Genomic DNA, 13,988 nt, shown 5'->3' with positions numbered 1-13,988 from the left:
ATGCAGTCACAAGGCAAGAAATTAGACAGAAAATATCCAGTGAAGGACATTTCATGTACTCAGTGATCCTTGTGGGTCCCTTCCAAATCAGGTTATTCTACAATTCTATAATTCCTGAAAGGAGAAATAATAACTGAATAAGTTAAACATTCCTAACCCAGCATTTTTCCATTGGAAAATATCATTTCACTGACACTGAAATCTCCCACGGGGATAAAAACAATGTGCTTTTTTAGATTTTGAAAAAGACTAAAATATGATTGTCTTATTCTAATTCAGATTATACTGATACATCAAATTTGAAAAAGCCAGAATGAAAACAGAATGCTTTGACTGACACAAGATGGACTTTATATAGAATATAATTCAATATTAACTTCATTTTTCATACCTGTTTTTTGTTTTCAGTTTGTTTAGAAAAAAATAGACTTTGGAATGTCAGGAAGTCCCACTGAATTGAAATTATGGTTTGTCATCTGCTTAATTTCCTACACATATTCACCTCTTGTGCAAACGTGACCTACTAATGTATCCCTTCTCCCATGGGGATGTGATTTGACTGCCATCCTCACCGGTCAGGCCAGCCTCTCTAGCTCGCTCCATGGATACTTGCACTTTCTGATGTAGAGTTTGTCCCATGTCTCAACTCCAGCTGTGAGATTTAGACAAAAGCTACCAAAAAGATCTGTGATCATAATTCACATATAGAATTAGATAAAGATATAAAATTTTAAATAGGAAGATCAGCCTCTCAGTCTGATTAAATAAGAAATATGAAAATATAACGACCATGTTGCTCAAATCAACTACAGAAGGAAAAAAAATAAACACGAGTTTATTAAAAAGTGGGAAAAAAAAAGATTTTTTTTTTAAAGAATAATTTTAATTCCTTACATTTCTCTAGGAAAAAAAAAAATCTCTCCCTCCTCCCTTCCTCTCCCAATCACACACACACACACGCACACACAGTGAGACAGCAGTGCAGCGGGGAGGTGGAGAAGACATACACACCATTCCTAGCCCACAACAACAAGGATGTCATGCACAAATTCCCAGGCCTGCTGAAGCAAATATGCATTGAAAGACTCACAGGCACCTGTCTGATTTTTATTACTTTCAAGAGCATTAGGCATTGCTCAGGACTAGATAAGCATCCAATTCCCAGTTGTGTTCTGAATCAAGTTATCAGACCCACAGGGAATTTCCCATTGCTAGCTCTGAATGAAAGGCAATGTCAATTTTTTAACTCAAATAAAATTATATTTAAAAACAAACAAACAAGCAAAACAGTTGGTTTCTTGTCAAAAGGACACATACAAAAAGGAAAGGGAAAATGTCTTATCAGAGCATGAGAGAATGCTATCTGCGACATTTTCTGGTAACGACAAGTGATGGTTTCAAGCTTTAGAAAAAGTGGTGAATTCAAGATACAAGATGAGTTTTTGCTCTTTTTCTTTTTAGATTGATAAAAGAGAACAAATTGACTAACAGAATATTTCTGACAATAGCTTGGTGGCACAATGGAAACTTTATTTTAAACCTATGTCCTTTTTTCAGGCAATTATTTTCACACCAGGGAGAATTCTTTAGTACAAATTAGACAGTGGAAGTCTAGATGAGAAAGATATTATATCGCAAACACATCTACTGCATTTAAATCTTCTCAGCACATCCCTTGTGGCAGACAAATAAAACAGACCCGGCAGAGCTAAGTAATTTACCAAAGCCCACACAGTACACCTGCAGGAGAACCAAGATATAAATCTGATGTTCTTGACTCCTAGCCTTTTGCTTGTTTTTAATAGCACATATTGATCTTTCATTGTCCTTAATGTCTAAAAATAGCAGACTCACAAATTAAATCTTGCACAAAATACATTTGAGACCGAAAGGTCATCCAGGCAGAGACCATCTCTCTGTACATACTGCTTGGTGGTACTTAATGAATAGAGGAGCAATGCTCAGATGTAAACCCAGAAAGTCACTGTAGCTTTTGTGTGTGCCATACCAGAGTTTAAGAGATAGGTACACGTTCATCTAATTACCTCAGTATTAGTGCTGTATCACAGTGTTTAAGTTAAATTCCCCTGTCTTTTCACCTGTGCCCCAGGTAAGGTGCAAATTTGGCTTTAATGCTACAGGTCAGCACCCCCCTTAATTTTCATAACTCCTGCAGCAAAATAATTTCATCATGAGCACTGATGTAGAGGCCATAAGGGTAGAGAATTTCATATGTTTGGTTTTGGTTTTAAAAGCTTCTTATTGTACAAATGAAATTTTGGACAAAGACTGAGATCTCTATAGCGATACCTCAGCAGAAGATTTTATGACTAAAGACAGGGTGAAAGTAGTATAATAGGAACATTGCATCTGCACCTGAAGGTCTCGGCTCTCAGCTGGAGACCCCAGACCAAATTTTATACTCCTGTAGATGAGCAAAACTTCCCTTGCCCCAGAAATGGGGACACCATTTTTTTCTGTGGACACTCCAGTCCTCCACTGCTGAGATCTTACTCCAAAATGAACCATGGAGCAAACTTCCTAAGCAAGGACTGAAAGCAGATGGTTCTTATGGGATAGCTGGTTCAGTCTTGTGCAATAGAAAGTCTGTCTCAGAGGATATCCATGGTAAATGGAACCTAAAATCCTCTTGACGTCATGGCCATCAGCCAAAAACATGCAGTCAGGAATAGCCTGCAATACTTGCCCCTCTCATTTCAATTCATCACATAGCTTATAATTCCTTTTTTGTCATAGGAATGGAATTTTAAAATAAAAAGCTCTGTTGTCATAAAGACTGCCCCAAGTAAAACAAAAGCTGAGTGGGGCTGTCTTTATGCACAATCTCCAATAGGCTGACACAGAGCTGCAAATCACCGTGTTTCAGCCCAAACACATATTTGACTCCATGATTTTTTTCCCCTACCTTTCTTTTAGTGTTTTGTTTTTGAAGTCTCCCATCAGAAAGTGAAATAATACATGGTAAGGGTATGTGACACAGCATATTATTGTGTAAGCTAACAGAGAAACCTTAAATTAAGTGTGCTGTGAGGAAGTGCATCAAGTCACTCTGGGTCACCATACTAAGCCCTTATACCACTATCAGACAGTGGTAAGCGTAAGCCTAAATAGTAGTAGACAGCGTGAACAATCTGTAATCTCAAAATAACTGTACCAGGCTACTTTTCAAAAGTGATGAATGTGGAGGTGTCATCAACTTTGTTATTAATTCTAATCAGTCAAAGGTGGGGTTGTAAGCTTACCTTCATATCAGCAATAACTGGAGGGGATTATTTTGTCATTTTCATAAACTGCACTGTGCAAATATTAAGCACATCAAAAGTCTTTCATTCTAGCTGCAAGAAAAATTACTGACAGGGTGCACAGACCCTGTGGGAGGGAACCACATTAGCCCGTGCTCCTAGGCTTTCTGGAGAGGAACACCCCACACGTTTCAGGAGCCAGAGCGCGGTCCCAACTTCTTGTCAAAGCAGTCTGGACATAGTGTCACAGATGTGACCAAGTCCTCTACAGCCTAACCTGTGGGCAAATAGCATACCCACCACAGCACAGATACCTTTTGGCAGGAGCCCAGCTCTATGTCAACTTTAAAGCAGACAGAAAGTTAGCAGGCTGACTTCGGCTCACAAGCCACTCCTCACAGTGCTACTCAAGTCTTGTTGATCCTTACCTGTTGAACAAGAATAATAAGCATGTATAGAATAAATAAGATTTTTAGGTACATTGGTTGTATGGTAATGGGATTATCCAAAATAGTAACTAATGGCTGATTTCAGATACATGGAACTAATCCCAGCACTGTCAGCAGGACCATTTTGTTCCCATTCAAAAGCAAAACTATAAAAATGCTGCAATATTACCTTAGCTGCTTTAAAAAAAAAAAAGTCTCCTTCGCCAAAACCCGTAATTTATTTTGTCTCCCATGTTGTAACAAGGACCAAAATTCAGCTTGTGACTCTCTCTGCATAGTGCCAACCCTGGAAGGGGGACAAGAAAGCAATAGGAATGGTATCCACAACAGTGCCATTCTTTCAGGAAGAAGTGGCAACTTTTATGACCCTGGCTACAGCCCATCAAGCTCTAACTGCACGTTAAGTATAATTAGAAAAAGAAAAAGAAGAAAAGAAGAGGAAGAGGAGGAAGAAGAAGAAGAAGGAGAAGAAGAAGGAGAAGAAGAAGGAGAAGAAGAAGAAGAAGAAGGAGAAGAAGAAGGAGAAGAAGAAGAAAAAGAAGAAGAAGAAAGAAGAAGAAGAAGAAGAAGAAGTAGAAGAAGAAGAAGAAGAAGAAGAAGAAGAAGAAAAGTAATATAGCTATTAATTTTACTTCATAGGTAACTTGCCCAACAATCAATTTCTTAGGCAATGCTCAGTCGTGATTCCCTAGCCTGTGCAAACATAAAACAAACAGACCAAAACACTGCTATTAATTTAAGGTTAAGACCTAAGACAAAGCTACAACGTATAGGGGCTGATTACCACTCATTCAAAATGCTTTGAGTTTAGAGGAGTGAGACAGCAGCCAAGGGGAATCATCAGAGGTCTCACCAGCTCACAGCGTGGTGAAAGTCCAGCATGCAGTGAGATGAACAGGTGTCAGATAAAGCCCACAGCAGTGCAACCTAGTCCTCCCTCTGCCTTTCTCCTGCACCAGGGAGCAGGGACAGATGGAGCAGGAAGCTGTGGAGCTGCCTCACAAGGGTTTACAGGGGCTGGCAGCTGCCCCACACAGCCAGGATTGTCCTTCAGTCACCACCAGCCACCCTGATTTCACTGGACTCCCGTCAGCCATGGGGACTTAACAGGGCCTGAGTGTCCAGCCTCAAGGTCTTCACTGGACTGTGAGGCTCCTGTTTAAATAGACCACTCCTTCCAGTTATAGTTTTAATTAATTTTAAATTAATCATTTTAGTCTCCCAATTTTCCTGTTTATTTTGAAGAAGTCCAATTAACGCTGAACTAAGAAGCTCAACAGGCTCCCCAGCTCTCATCTGCCCTGAAGGGATCCAATTAAAGTCAGACACTAGTCAAAATGTCAAACCACAGCTACTTTTAAAGCCATTGTACAACAGATCTATAGCTACATATAAACAAGATGATTACTAAATAAATCAGGCAATACTTGTAAACCTAAAGCCTAAAACTCCCTCACTCAGGATGCAGCTTCCTCCATCAACCAAGAGCATGTTCAGAACTTACAGCAAGTAATGAAAGACAATTAAAACCATGGTGTATAATAAAGTGTCCAAATTAGACAATAGTATATGATAAAAGTGTAAATGCAGAAAAGATAAGAAGTTCAAGGACATCTGGGCCAGCAAAGGAACAAGCTGGTAAACCCATGCAATGCAGACTTGCAGAAATCTCTCTGTTCTGCTTCCAGATCCACAGAGGTTCACAGGCAATCACTTCAAGGGCCTCTGCAAACGTGGGACATTTTAATCTGAAATCCTTGTGATCCACTTACAGACTTTTTCTGTATCAGCAATCACAAACATTTAGAAAGCATTATAAGGCCTTTCTCATACACACAGCCCTCACTAGATATAGCCTTTTTCTTGATTTCAATGTACTTATTTCAAAAATCCTAACTCTCATCCTAGGTCTGAAATGATTTTTTCTGTCAATAGGAAATGAACAGGTATTAAATCATTGTAGAATGGGAGACTGTATTAAAAACAGAGATGGGTCAAAATTTCAGATTAGGGTTAGTTTTTAATGACCTGTAACTCAAGCTTAATTCAATTAATCTTCTTGACTTCTGCAGAAAATTACCCTCCTCTTTTCCAATGGTTAAATGAATTTTTCTTAACCGCAGCAGGAACAGTGGGTATTTGGTCAGAACACAGGAAGGCAACGCTGTTTCAAAGGCAATTCAATATTTTTTAATTTAACTTCGTCACCTTTCTAATGAAAACTTCAGATTTCCTGCTCACTTCAAAGTTAAATTTCTCCAGCAAATGGATTAGAGACATGTGAGTGTTAGGAGTGACAATACTCCTTCAGGACAACCCATCCAGGGGTCACTGGTCTCAGCAAGCCATCAAGGAGCAGCAAAGAACAGGTAGGAAGCCAGTCCAGAGTGGTGTCTGAGATAGCAAGGAAGAGATCACAACCACCCTTGGCTGCTTCTGGCCCTCTCTGCCTGCAGTTTGGTGATGCCACCATCTCTGGGGCAGGGAGGTCCTATCAAATACTGCACCTGCTCTTCTGGCTCTGCCAGAGCTCTGCAAAGCAAATAGCGCTTTGGGAAGGTGCTGCACATCCAGTGAATTTGTCTCTTGTATATTGCTGCTGAGTTCCTCCATCATTTGGCGTGGAAGAAGATCTTCTTTAGACTAAAAAAATTGCACTGGAAATCTCAAAAAAGATGATTTTGTCATATGATTTCCAGTGTTCTTCCTTCCTTCACACCTGTGAAATGAACAGTAAAACGGTAAGATCTTTATATTTCTGTTTGTGCATTACTTGAGAAGTGAAATGTAAACATGACCTGCACTGTAATACCAAAATAATAATAATAATAATAATAATAAACAAAATAAAATAAAAAATGAAGGTCTGAGTAGTCCAGTAAGGGAAAAAGAAAGAGAAATTAAGATTAGTAAACACAGTAGAAGTATGTTCACTTTTCTGACCGGTTCTAGCAGGTAGAAAAAGTGCATCAGTCTTCATGCTAAAGCTTCTCTTGACAGTCACCACTCCTCAGTGTCTGATGTGTGGCAATAAATGGAAATTACTACTAGAGAAGCATGGTAACGCAGTGTGGTAACAGCTGGCAAGTGGCTTTCTAAACATGGCATTATAAATGTAAAAGGTAGAGTACCAGGAACACCTTGGTTTCACTTGTCAGAAGTGAGTTACCTGAGTTTGAAGAGAAGATTCAGGAGAATGAAAGCAGAATCATTGAGAGCAGTTAGCACAGTCCTGAAAGAGATCAGAAACTAAACTACCCATGTTTGCTCTTCCTGAAACTCTCCGTGTGACTTCACAGGGGAAATGATGTGCATGTCTATAGACTGCCCTTTTGTGCTCCCAGAATGAAATTTTTTTTTTATTGCTTTTGATTATCTTCTAAATAACTGATGTGTGGCAGACTTGTTCAGAGGATATATATTGGTATTTATTATTTGACGTATACTGTTTAGCTGAGGTTTGATTAGTAACATGTAGTTAATAATGTGCAAATAATTAAAGGAAAACCATCACATCCTCTCTATGTAAACCCAATTTGTTGGGAATATGCATTTGCCTTATATATTCCTTTTTGCTGATATTTTTCCTGATCTGCTGAGTTTTCCCTTCCACCACTGAGCAATAATATTTTATTTTCTGCCTGAGATGGGATGGGTTCTCCAAGTCACAGCTCCCCAACACCGCCAGGCCTTTCTTCAGCCAGAGGACACCCTGAATTAGACTTCGAACTTGGAATGGCTGCTTATCTCCATATCTCTTAACACGATATATTATCTTAAAGATTTACTTCCCTACAGCAGCTCACAGAGTGAGGTTCAGCAGAGCTGTGAAGGAAAGGTAACAAAGTTCACAGTTAGTCCCAGTCATCTGAATTCAACACCACAGACTATGACAGTGTTCCCCAGGAGCTTTGCTGATGTTTGTGCATTGGCCACCAATCCAAATCTCGAAGAAATGTGACTAAAAGGTGTCTCCAGCCCTCGGGGGAGCCAAGTCAACCTGTGGATTACAGGCTCAGGAGTTAGCTCCAACAGAGAAAAGCTTTTACCAAAGTTTGTCAGTTAGCCTGGGCAAGTGCTGAATGTGATGATGTAGGTTTGTTACACAAATCACCTGCCAGGGATGAAAAGGATGTCACAAAGCAAGTCACACACATTCTCAACAAGCAATCTTAGACTCAGCAGCAGGCAAGTTACTCACTGATGAAATACAGAAAGAAGAGCTGCATTTAATGAAGAAATGTTAAGACTTTGCTCATAGACTCACTGCATGTAATTATATATGTACTTGTAGAAGGAAAAGGCATCAAATAGGTTACACGCCACAAAATTGCCTTCTAAGCTCAACCTCATATGAGGTCAAGCCTATTACCTTGCTGGTATGTGTCTTTTTACATACACTTCTCTGCCTATTTGAAAAAAATAATTAAGGATTTGGGAAAGCAGTGGGTCCTTATTAAAGCACTTCTTCCTTCTCTGTTACAGGAATGACGTGCCAAGCTCGAAGCTCATACATTACGAGTGAGATCCTGTGGGGTTATCGTTTCACCCCTGTCCTCACTCTGGAGGATGGATTTTATGAAGTTGACTACAATAGTTTTCATGAAACATATGAGACCAACACACCAGTTTACAGTGCCAAAGAGCTGGCAGAGATGGCCAGCCGAGCAGAACTGCCCCTGACTTGGTCTGTTTCCAGCAAGCTGGACCAGCATGCTGAGCTGGAAACTGAAGAGGAAGAGAAGAATCAAGAAGACCAAAATGAAAGAAATGGTGATGTGGCAAACCTAGAGAACGAGTCCAAACTGTAGAACCACCAGAGGTGTAAGAACCACACGACTTTCTTTATCTTCTCCCTTTTTGTTCCCCTTTTCTTTCTCCCACACGCTTTTATTTCCTTCCCTGTCATTCTTAATTCTGGGAAAATAAATATTTGAGATGTGAAATATCTACCTGCCCAATTCAAACTCAAGAGATTCACAGACTAAGCAAAGGTGTAGGTTAAAGCTGCAATACCCATTACTTCCAGTGGAATCTCCATCCCCACCCTGCTAACGACTGATGGTTTCCTCTGCACCTCTCTGAGTTCAGACCTCCAGGTTTACTAAAACTGACAAAAAAAGCCACCGGAATATAATCAAGGTATATAAAAAGGAAAGGCTAATTGACGTTCATCAAAGCAATGGGCCTTGACTCCAGTTTTTTTATATATATTTCAGGACAGTTTTGTAAACTTGTCAGCAAGCCTTTATGAAATGGGCCTTGCAGCTTTAAGAGGAAGGTGAGCAGAGGGCTCTGCAACCCAACACGATACTGTACATATGCCTTATGTAATTACTTTCTCTTTACATTTAGTAATAAACAACGCATGTACAAAAGTATTGTAGTAAAGATCTTCTAAATAATGTACATAGTTGTGTAATTAATGTAGGTTTAGAAAACGAGTTCTAGAAATACCGGGATGCAAAAACAAACTACCCATGAAACAAGCACTTCTCTTCTAACATTTGGAGTGTCATACTGATTTCTCCCCTTATATCTATGGCTCTTTTAGTGCATGACATCTTCTTCAGCATACCAGACTGGCAGCTATTTAGAGTACCTCACTGTTTCCCAAACAGGTCATTTTTCTGACTCTAAAAAGCCATAAGTCTGGGAGAGGGCAGGGTAGAAAAATTGTAACATAATTACTGATATACTGTGAAAATGTTTACAAATAAGGCAAACCATTCCTGGGTATTTTCTTGGCAGTTCAATCTAAATTTAGACTGTGGCGAACAAGAATTTCCTGCGTACTCCTAGTCTAGCAAGCATGTTCCATGCAGAGGTATTAGCCTTTATGTGCAATATCCAGGGAAACGTCTCCCTTCATCCAACCCAAACCATGGGATTTAAATGGAGCAGCACAGGCCATTGAAAACCGAGCGTGGTCCTGTAGTGAGCAGATCATAACCACCCAGCTGGGAAGGAAACAGCTGAATTTCAGCTGAAGCCATAACGGAAGAAATTCTCTTTCCAACAGCATTGGTGCTTCATCGGTCCCCAAAAGAAGTCACAAAACACGTGCCATCCCTGGGTAACAGGCTTCAACAGGGCTTCTCAGCAAAACACATAGATCCTGCCACCCATGTTCAGGAGCAGGGGTCCCTAGATTAGCTCCTTGGCTGCTGTAAACCACTGTAAACCCTGTACATCCTGACTTAACAACTTTAACATTACCAGCTGCATAGCTCACACCACAACACATTCACCAGGAGGGGAGCTGATCCGCATGGCCCTCAGTTCACAGCCTCGCTATGTGATGGATGCTGCTCCCATGGCACGGCAGTGCCTAGCACCAAGGATTCAGCTAGGCCCAGCGTGTGTAAAATGCTGCTTCTTCAGCACAGGTTGTGATGCTTTTGGTGGGCTTCTGCTCAGGCCCATCCACAACAACATTTCTGTCAGTGAAGGAAAGGAAGCTGCAGCCTTAATTTGTTTGTTTTGGGTTTGTTTGTTGTTGTTTTCTTAATACCTGCCCACTGCAGAAAGGAGGAATACATTGAAGGGAGACTGAAGCATTTTTGTACAGAAACATTTACATTAAAATGGGAAAAAAAAAAAAAAAAAAAAACCCTCAGGAGAATCTCAGTGGGCAGGTAGAAATTTTGCACTGTGATATAGCTTTCACTCCAAGTCCATACATATTCTCTATTTTTTTGCTGAAACAACTGCCCCTTGCCAATTGTCACCTAGTGTGGCTAATCCACGGGGTTTTGCAGGTCCTCCAGCTGTGCTTAATACCAAGGCACAAAGAGCAGGGTGTGGAAGAAAGGTTTGGCACCAGGGATGGGCAGGTCAGGCTGGATGGGAAGAATCTTTTGTTTCAGCTCTGAGCATCTTTCCTGAAAGGCTTTCACAGAGCAGCGTGATGTAAGTAATGGTTCTGAATATGGATTTTTTTTTTTCCCTCCAGTTGGGATGGCTGATTTTGTCAACCGGGTAAAGGTTATTTACGCTAAAGTTTCATGAGATACAGCTCCTTTTGCTACAGACCTTTTAAAGCTTGGTCTTCTTCCCCAGTACCAGAACCAGCCCAGCACTCCCATTGACCCACCGCAGCCCATCTGTAAGGCCACCCATGAGGGGCACCCAGCACTTTAAAGGTAGGGTCACTCCAAAGCTCTGCTGGAAAACATAAGCCTTACAGCAGAAGACCCAGGGGTAGCATGTCGGTGGGGAAGAGCCTGTGTGTGTCAGTCTGCAGTCCTAGCAAATGTGCATGAGCTGAAGGCAAACCATTCCTCTGAGGATAAACCTGCTTTTTGCTCTTGGAATTTACTGGGCCACTCTATAATTCATTGCTACAGTTTAGGAAAAGTTTATGTTGATTAGAACAGCAGCTCAGGGCCCTAACAAAACCTTTTTTTGTGTCCTCAACCACAAAAAAATAGACTTTACACCACTGGGGCATGCGCATGTGTAAGCTATATTTTTGTGAATAGGGCACTTAAAGCTTAAGGTGTGTGTTTGTTTCTCTCTCTATCCCCCTGTATTTTATTGTCTTTAGTATTCATGTAGTATGGACTGTAAAGTTTATGAAATCTCAGTTTTGTAACATAAGTTTAAAAAACAGAAGCCTCCAAAGCTTTCAATGGGGAAGCTTCACCTAAACTTTGTACTAGAATGTCCCTATCAAACACCTCTATTTTTCTACAATGATTGATTAAGCAGTTTAACAATGTGTTTTGTGTCAATGATTTCAACTGAACTGGTAAAAAGACAATTAAGAATTGAATGCTGTTAATTAACAATGGATTTTCAAGCCGTACATATTGAGTGGTGTTTTCATTATAACAACTTAACCTGAAAACTTCAGCTCCTAAACCTTAACAATATCCTTTGAAAACAGTGCCCAAATGGAATATTGTTGGCAAATCACATTTAAGGATCATGAATGATGTAATGTTTTTATTTAATTGGATACATAATTAATCAAGATCCATTACATACCTATATATTTCATTAATACATTTTGATGTCTTTTTCTCAGCTTATCTTGTGATTTCCAGAAGCAAAAGAAATTCCAGAGATAAATGTGAGTTTGCAGTCATCTACTGCAGCACTCAGTTCCTTCTTCAATGAACAAAAATTCTGCAGAGATTCTTCGTACAAACTCATGCATAGTGTTGTACTGTCATCTCTGGCTCCTTCTCTTTTTTTTTTTTTTTGTTGTTTTTGGTTTTGTTTTTGGTTTTGGCATTTATCTTTTGTTTTGGTTTGGTTTTAGAGGGTTGGTTGGTTTGTTTGTTTGTTTGTTTATTACAACACACTATTTTTTTTCTTTCCCCACAAGTTTCCAAACCATATCTTTCAGCTGGTGATAACAGATACAGAAATATTGCTTTTCATGGGGCTATGCAAATTTATATTGGGTGAGAATTTGACCTTCATCAAGTACTGCAAGTTCCATCTTACTATTTAGCAATAAATACCATCTTACCAGCATTGAAATACATTTCAAATACTATTTCAAAGTAAGCAACAAAAAATACAAACATCCTCTTAAAAGTATATAGCAGTTATGATCCTAGATCTTTGTCCTACAGAACTATAGGTATTGGCATTGATGTGAGCCATCAAATTTAACTTTGGTGATCAAAATGAAATGTCTTGTCTGCTTCTGTGAAGGGCCTTGCTGCAAGCTTGTAGGTCTCTATACCAGAAGCATAGGTGGAGGGGACTGCACAGCCCTGAGTTAACAGAGCTCTGTGCATCTCTTGCCGTACAGAGGAAGGAAGTGGTGTGCCAGAAGAGGGTCTCCAGCCACCACCTCAGGTAGGACAGTGTGCTGGCAAAGGGGAAAATGCTTGTTGGATGGTTAGAGCTTGTTCTGGCTCTAACCTCCTTCAGGATGGGCTCTGGATTTACATGCCTAGCTATCGTGTGCAAAGGTTTTCAGTTCTGGGTTGTCCATATTCCTGAATTCGTGGAATTAAAGGGGAAGCTCAAACCCTTTAAAAACAGGGAAGAAATCTGTCTTCTCTTTTCAACTGCAGGGCACAAGTTCCCATTTTGATCAACTATGTGGCATTACACTACTGAGGAAAGGGGAGACCTGGGCTCAGTGCCCTTTTCAGCCCAGGGAGGTTCAAGGCCGCACCCCACTCCTCCCAAGAAACAAACCTGCCATAACAGTAAAAGCAGTGTCCTAACACCTGCACCAAGGTCAGACGGGTTCTTGAATTCTCCCACTAGCCCAAAGAAACTTTAAATCCTTCCCTTGGTGTTTTTTTAACAGAAGAATGGAAAATTCCTCATTCCCTCAGTCCCTAACAGCTGCTATCCTATTGACTAGGGCACTCCCAGGCTGTGTTCAGATACATGTGCCCTCAGGCTGGGGAAGGCACATGATTCATGTTTCTCACCTCATCCAACAGTCATCTGCTCTCTGCAGAGGTACATCACTGCAGCCTTTACCTATGCTTCTGAGTGCAAGTAGCCACCGTGTCTCCTAAGGCCCCAAATCCTGTGAGGTCTGGGCTTGATGTGCTCTGAACACCACCCACCCGAGCAGCCTTCCTAGGAGGTGGAGGCGGAGGAAAGCCAAGTCATTTTATCTCACTCCAGCTGCACTGTTAGATGGGTACAGAACTGCACAGCCCTGCAAGGATGCGTGATGTTATGCCTAGAAAACCTTCCTGGCAGAAGTAAGGGGTAACCTCGGACTTCTGGATCAGGGAGATTTAAACTTAATGACGAATTTATACCACTTGCTCAAGATACCTGATGTAGATGTGAATTATAGGCTCAAAGCTTGACTTGACTTGTCTTTATGGCAAAGGGAGAGTCCGGCACCTTGGGTAGGACATTCCTTTAGCTAACAGCAGAAGTTCTCACTGTGAAACTTCGACTTTTTACTATTACTGCACTTTCTGTCTGTCGAAATACCTTTCTTTTCAAAATATCAGCCTTGTTAACAACCATGTTACCTCATTCAGACACTACTTAGTCTATAAATCAGACCTAACAAAACAAGAACCAAAGTTGGCTTCTCTGACATCCTTGCTCCTTTAGCTCATAAACATGCTGTTTGGAAATGGCTTGGAAAGCAGACATAAATGTGGGCTTTGTGCATTAAGTAGTTCTTAGAGACAAGACCCGAAAGCCATTTAATATTTATAATAAATGATGTTCTTTTATGCTTCCTGAGTTAACTTTAAACTTCTGAGATTTGGCTTTTTGGAGGGGAGGGGTGTGTTACACATTTTAGTGCACATTTCATTTTGTGTATTTA

General features: G+C 40.4%; 1 protein-coding gene across 2 annotated transcripts in view; it reads left to right on the top strand.

The window, feature by feature from the left end:
* Window positions 1-12,397, top strand: part of KCNJ6 (potassium inwardly rectifying channel subfamily J member 6) — a 163,298-nt gene extending 150,901 nt beyond the window's left edge. For both annotated transcript variants that reach the window (XM_040577507.1, XM_040577496.1), the window contains one exon: window positions 8,198-12,397. In XM_040577507.1, the coding sequence (XP_040433441.1) occupies window positions 8,198-8,523 (326 nt within the window). In that variant the 3' untranslated portion in view covers window positions 8,524-12,397. The remainder of the gene's footprint in view (window positions 1-8,197) is intronic.
* The last annotated feature ends 1,591 nt before the right edge of the window (window positions 12,398-13,988 follow it).

This window comes from Cygnus olor, chromosome 1 (assembly GCF_009769625.2).
Source record: "Cygnus olor isolate bCygOlo1 chromosome 1, bCygOlo1.pri.v2, whole genome shotgun sequence".
NCBI lineage: Eukaryota > Metazoa > Chordata > Aves > Anseriformes > Anatidae > Cygnus > Cygnus olor.
The sequence above is the reverse complement of the archived record's forward strand: the minus strand, read 5'-3'. Positions and strand labels throughout refer to the sequence as shown.